This window comes from Anopheles aquasalis, chromosome 3, assembly GCF_943734665.1.
Source record: "Anopheles aquasalis chromosome 3, idAnoAquaMG_Q_19, whole genome shotgun sequence".
In the NCBI taxonomy this organism is placed as follows: domain Eukaryota; kingdom Metazoa; phylum Arthropoda; class Insecta; order Diptera; family Culicidae; genus Anopheles; species Anopheles aquasalis.
Window position 1 is genome coordinate 51,527,660 of NC_064878.1, and position 5,889 is coordinate 51,533,548.

A 5,889-nucleotide genomic window follows, 5' to 3' on the forward strand; every position below is an offset into this window, starting at 1 on the left:
TCTGTCAGTCAGAGCCAGGACGTCGATCTGTTCGAAGTTCGTGCTTATTTGCAGTGTTTCGTGACTACGGGAGCAATCTATGAGAGACTGCATTTTATCATTCATAATATTTCATGATAATTGGTTCCGAAAATAGGATCGGAAAAGCGAATGCGTGCTAGACACTTGATACGTGCTTTGTTGTGTCAACGCATTTGGGTTTGCACATTGGTTAGGTGATTCTAAGAAAATTTCTCTCCAGAATTGCGTCCATCCATCTGGCTGCGGATTAGAAGAAAAAAGTGAATCACGAACGTAACTAGCGATTAATGGGGCGTTCATACGAAGGTGCCAAGTGGCCAGTATCTAATTACCGTTCATTGTGGAAGGACGTACCGCTGGAGTATCTGAAATCAACCTCACAGAACTAAAGCTACAGAAGAAAGCAGTGCACAGAATCTTCTTAACTTACACGATTGTTCCTGGCAGGCTTATACATGGATCGGCAAGAACGTGGTACTACGAAGAAAGGTATGGTTTATTCGCAGGTTTCCATTATGAAAGCCATATTGTCGTGATAGTGATTCAAAGCATAGTACAATTGTCCACTGAACCGCTAACATTTACAGATTACAAAGTCAAACGTTGGATCGTTGGACAAAAGATACCGCCAAACATCCTGAGAGGTGGTACCGACATGCTTGGGCGGCCAATCTATTTAGGCCTAGTGGATCACAAAGGTCAAAAACTTCCGGTTAAGGTATTTTCGGTCGATGATCCTAGCGCGAAATGTATTTTCCCATTACACGGTGGGGAACAAATAGAGAGTAGTGTTGCCTTTCTGCTGGTTGATGGTGGTAAACTCTGCTGGGTGTTTCAAAAAAAGGGCGAAGTGCCCACTACGGCCGTTAGGATCGCCAGACCCAACCAGGACGCTGTCCTGTACGTGGGTCGTGTTATACATGTGGACCAAGATGCCAAGTGTTCTGAGCTTCCCGGAGTAATCTACCCTACGGAACATGTAGTACGCGTCAATGTTGGGGACAGTGAGAAAGAGTTTCCTGCGTATCATGTGTTGTGTCATAAAAAACTACCGAAACGTAACAAAGCAGCCCGATTATTGGATGCGACGATCGCGTTTTTGAATTTAATTTCAAGTGCGAAATAACGTGTTAACACCGCACAAATCATGTCATTGAATAAATGCAGCACGCGGAAAAACAAAATGATGTAATAAAAGCAATCTGGTATTTGTAAAGTTGTCAATATTATTGTGAATGAAAAGAAAGGGACTTAGAGATAATCGCAGAGCGTCTTCGCTGGTCTCGTTTACAGTGTGCTAATTGTGCTATTATCGAAACCGATTACCGATTATACTCTATTGCTGTTTCACATTTGTCCGTTCCCCGGAAGGTTTATGGTTTAAGATGGATGGATTTCAGCACCACAATTTTTGTTATAATTTTAGAAATGATTTACAACCCTTTCCCCCTTTCTAATATCTTATTTTGATTAATTTAGCAATTAAATACTGTGAAACGTTACAACGGCACTCATGTGAAAGGGGGATCCCAACGGGGATGGTAATGGGTACCAACGGTACACGTTGCCGCAATGTGCAACATCAGCAAAATGGTCCGCGATAGCGCTTTTGTCTGTATGCAATTCTATGAGCGTCTGTGGTGACTTATTGCCAACTGTAACTCAGTCTTAACCAGCTCTTCGGGACGGCGAGTTGCTTTTAGAACTGTTATTATCTCTTTACCCGAGTTAAATCGCATCGAAAAGTACATTCCTGATAAGCTAAATCATGAGTTGCCAAAACAACGTGATTAAGGAGGGAGGTTAGTGTCCTCGTTGGATAATTGAAAACCATTGCTAACTGAATCACTTAAAAATTGCAGAGTTCAGTTGGATACCTTGGAGGAAAAATCAAGCGTTCCCGACAAACATCCTCAAAGTTGGTACCGACGTCGGTTTCCAACCTCTCTACTTAGGCCGCAGTGTCGCACGACGGCCACCAACTTCCAGCTAAGGTGATTCCTAGCGTGAAATATGTTTTTACATCCTACGAAGGTAACGAATATCAAAAGAATGAAGCTTTTCTGCTGGTAGAGATGGCAACTTCTTCTGGGAGTTTGACACAAGGGGCAATGTGCCCGAAACGGCAGTCAAGTGTGGTAACTTGAACGGTCACGAAGATTTGTTCGTGGGTCGTGCTCTTTGTCACTTATCAGAAACTCCGGGAGCAATTTATCGTAACAAGAAAGAACTGCGCATTCCCTTTAACGGTGGTGAGGTAGAGTTTAAAGAATATTATGTGCTGTGCCTCAAAAGTCCATCGATAGGAACTGTTCCTGACCCGACACCTGATGCTGAACGTAGGAATCGCTTTGCAAAGTTATTCCGCTGGCTAGTGGCTTGCATTTTAAACATTAAATGTTAACTCCGCAACATCCTATGCAATAAACCAAATTCATATAATGGAGTCAAGGCAGCATACAGTGATTCAGAATATTGTTTGGTTGGTCGGAAATGAAAAAAAGGGTTATTTTATAGTTTGTTCTTGGTGGATTTGCGGATGCTTCAAATATTTGAGTCTGTGAATCGGCGGCTATGGTTCTATCTTTTAGGTGGCGATAGTCATCCCGATGCGGTCTCCAGTGCACTGGGAGTGCTACTAGCGAAGCTGATGACCAGAGCCTGGTACTGAGGTTTCACGTTTCCCCGTTCCGCGAGAGATTTTTCCAACGCACCGAAATCAATCCGAAAATCGAAACACGTGTGCGGCATCCCGGGGTGAACCGTCGATAAAGAAGGGCGAATGTAACGTGGAATAGTGTTCCAACGCAATACTGAGATACAACAATGTACGGAGTATTTACTTACATTCCATTAGCAGAAAAACTTCCTGTTATCACCTTAAGCACAATCCAAGCGTGGAGCCATCCGTTGGCAACGGTTTTTTCTATGGCCCTATGAAAAAAAGAACCACAGTAGATCGTCGAAAACAACAGTGACAGTTCGGTGCCCTCACCAACACCAACCGAATCGTTGTGTGTGTTTATCTGTGCGAGCCCCGAATCACGTGAATATCGGTGAAGATTCGCTGCCGTCGATTTTTGCTAAATCGTCCGTGTTTCGTCGTGTCCCCGTGTTTTCCCGAACTTTTGGGCACCGTCGACCAGCTCCTTCCGTGGGTCACAAGGATCGATTCGCCACAACCGGGACCACAGATTGCCAGCCAAGTTCCGAGGAGAGTGTTTTTGCAGCTTCGAAAAGGTGAGTTTCCGCGCAGACCTCCGGCACAAAAAGATCCTGCGAAAGGATTTCCCTCCGTGCAGTGGCCAGCTCTTGTGCTCGGAAGTGTTTCGAGGTGAACAACAGTCGTAAATATCCGGATAGCGCATCAACAACAGAGCAGCGAAACCGAGCGCAGGAGCCACGAAAATCGATCGATCGATGAGCTGGTTGTCAGGAGCGTGTCACGTACCCCGCAGGCTCTACCGCGAAGGAGGCCTTCCTTTTCAGGAGCAGCACACATATCCTGTGGTCCTGGGCGACCGGAAAACGGCTCTTCCAGCACCTCGGATTCCGATGGCCATTCTGGTGCCCGTTCCGGTTTCCCCCTCCGGACGTGGAGCGCCGTGGAAAGATAGTGTCATGTGACTTATCGCACAACAAAACAGCTGACCATTTTCGCTTCGTTCACGCGCCCTCTCTTTCGCGCAACCACCGCAGCAGGCCCTGATCGTGTCTCGCTCAGCACGAGGAGCAACCGTCTGGTTTGTGGCTCGAGAACCAAACAATCGAAGGCGCAGAACGTTGCATAAGTGAGCCAGACACCCCGGAATGTCCTTTCCCCGTGGAGCAATTGCGGTGGTGAATTGATGGGATTTATTGATCCGACGGTCGACGGTGTCTCAAGGGGACGCGATACGTAACCGAGCGAGAACGAGTTGTTGGAGCACCAGGATTAACGCGTATCGTTTCGTTTCCGTTTTTCCCGCAACAGGTCCCTAACAGCAAGTGTCCACAATGTCCGAGTACTGGCTGATATCGGCGCCGGGCGACAAAACGTGCCAGCAAACCTGGGAAACGATGAACCAGCTGACGAACAAGCAGAACAATCTGTGTGAAAACTTCAAGTTTCACATCCCCGATCTGAAGGTACTGAACAGCCACTGCCATCAACGGTGACCTCGGTACTGTGTGTGCGGTCCGTACTTACCCTTTCTTGACTACTTTTAGGTCGGTACGCTCGATCAGCTGGTCGGTTTGTCCGACGATCTCGGAAAGCTGGACGCGTACGTCGAGCAAACGACGCGCAAAATCGCGGCCTACCTCGGTGATGTGCTCGAGGATCAACGGGACAAGCTGTACGAGAACTTGCAGGCCAACAACAGTAAGTATCGGGGCCCCTGGATGTCTTGTTACGTGTTTCGGTAGAACCGTGGTACCAGATACTACCAGAACTCCCCTTTGGTTACGCGCTTGGGAGCGAACGAGATTGTGGCATAGTCTACTGGCTAGTTACCGGGGCAACGCTCTTTAAAGTAGTGCTGCATAACCGGATGGCAGATCCGTTTCCATGGCCATTTCGTTGAACTTTTTTGTTCCAAACAAATTGCCTCATTGGATAACGCTGTGACCCAGGAAGATTTTCTTTGTTTAGTTCTTAATTTGGTTTGATTAAGTTTCCCCTTCTAATCCATTTCCTCACTTTGCTAACCACATACCCAATCGCCCTCTACTACATATCCCACTAATGACACTTTCCGCACACAAACACGAATGGTTACGATGGCCACACCATTCATCCGCTATAAGAAGGTTCGTCAGGGGCAGAGCAACAAACGGTCGAACCTACAGAACCCACGGAACAGTCGGCAATGACAAACGGTGACAATAAGCAAGGTTCCTCGCGACACGGTAGTGTTACAACCTCATCCTCGTCGGGTTGCTCCACGGGACAACGGTCGACGGCGACGGTATGCTCCTTTCCGTATCCAACGACTGCGCCTACAACACCGATCACACCACCGACCGTAGTGTGCCAATTTTTCGATCAGCCAACATCGCTCACACCGTCGTACGACCGCGTAACGCGTAGTCCGGGTTTTCTAAGCCCCGACGACGACGACGATGAGGATCGTGACGGTGGTGCTGGTGGACACAGTGCACCGGAATCCGATCACGGGCATGGGTCGGGGTTTGAGTGGCGATGGTTTCACCGGCGCAAGCATTCAGCCAAATCCAGGTACACGGCACACCTGATAACGAAGACGGAAGACGCACCTCCTCCCGGGACCACCTGCCCGTTGTTGTTCGCTGTTCGCCCCCCCCCCCCTCCCTTTGTTTTCGTGTGTGTGTTATTTCCACTCGCACTCGCGTGTAATGCTCATCATCCGTCTCTCGTCGAGTCCCCAAACTTGTGTTCAATTCCACTGTGCTTTCTTTGGTTTTTTTTTTATCTAGTCTCGATGTTGCAAAAAGAATGTCTCTCACGTGCTCATCTGGCTGTCTGGTTGCTATGAGAGCGCTAGTTGGCGCTGGTTACGGTTGGAGATCGCATTTGTTTGTGTACCATTACCATCCAGCCTACTACTCAGCATCACCTCATCAGCAATTGGCAAAGTGTGTTGCTTTATGTATTTATGTGGATATGTTGCTCCTTCCATTCGATTGGATCAAGCAACCATGTTGTACAACCCTGTTGTCCATGTTGCCCCCGTGGGATTCTGTTTCATGATGTGCCTCCCTCTCATCATCATCATCGTCACTCTCATTTTGCTGTGTGTTTTTTGTGGATGGCGTACTGCTGCCCTCGTGTGTCTTGAAATGAAAGTGAAAGTCTATTCCGATCTTCCAATTCTCCTCTGCTCTCCAACCTACTACTACCGCTACTAC

General features: G+C 47.6%; 1 protein-coding gene across 2 annotated transcripts in view; it reads left to right on the forward strand.

Moving 5' to 3' along the window:
• The first annotated feature begins 3,058 nt into the window (after nucleotides 1–3,058).
• LOC126575069 (V-type proton ATPase subunit C) overlaps nucleotides 3,059–5,889 on the forward strand; it is a 7,165-nt gene continuing 4,334 nt past the window's right edge. The window contains exons 1-4 of one of the 2 annotated variants that reach the window (XM_050235581.1): nucleotides 3,059–3,261; nucleotides 3,995–4,149; nucleotides 4,231–4,384; nucleotides 4,810–5,239. In XM_050235581.1, the coding sequence (XP_050091538.1) occupies nucleotides 4,018–4,149; nucleotides 4,231–4,384; nucleotides 4,810–5,239 (716 nt within the window). In that variant the 5' untranslated portion in view covers nucleotides 3,059–3,261; nucleotides 3,995–4,017. The remainder of the gene's footprint in view (nucleotides 3,262–3,994; nucleotides 4,150–4,230; nucleotides 4,385–4,809; nucleotides 5,240–5,889) is intronic. The other variant, XM_050235582.1, reaches the window with a different exon arrangement.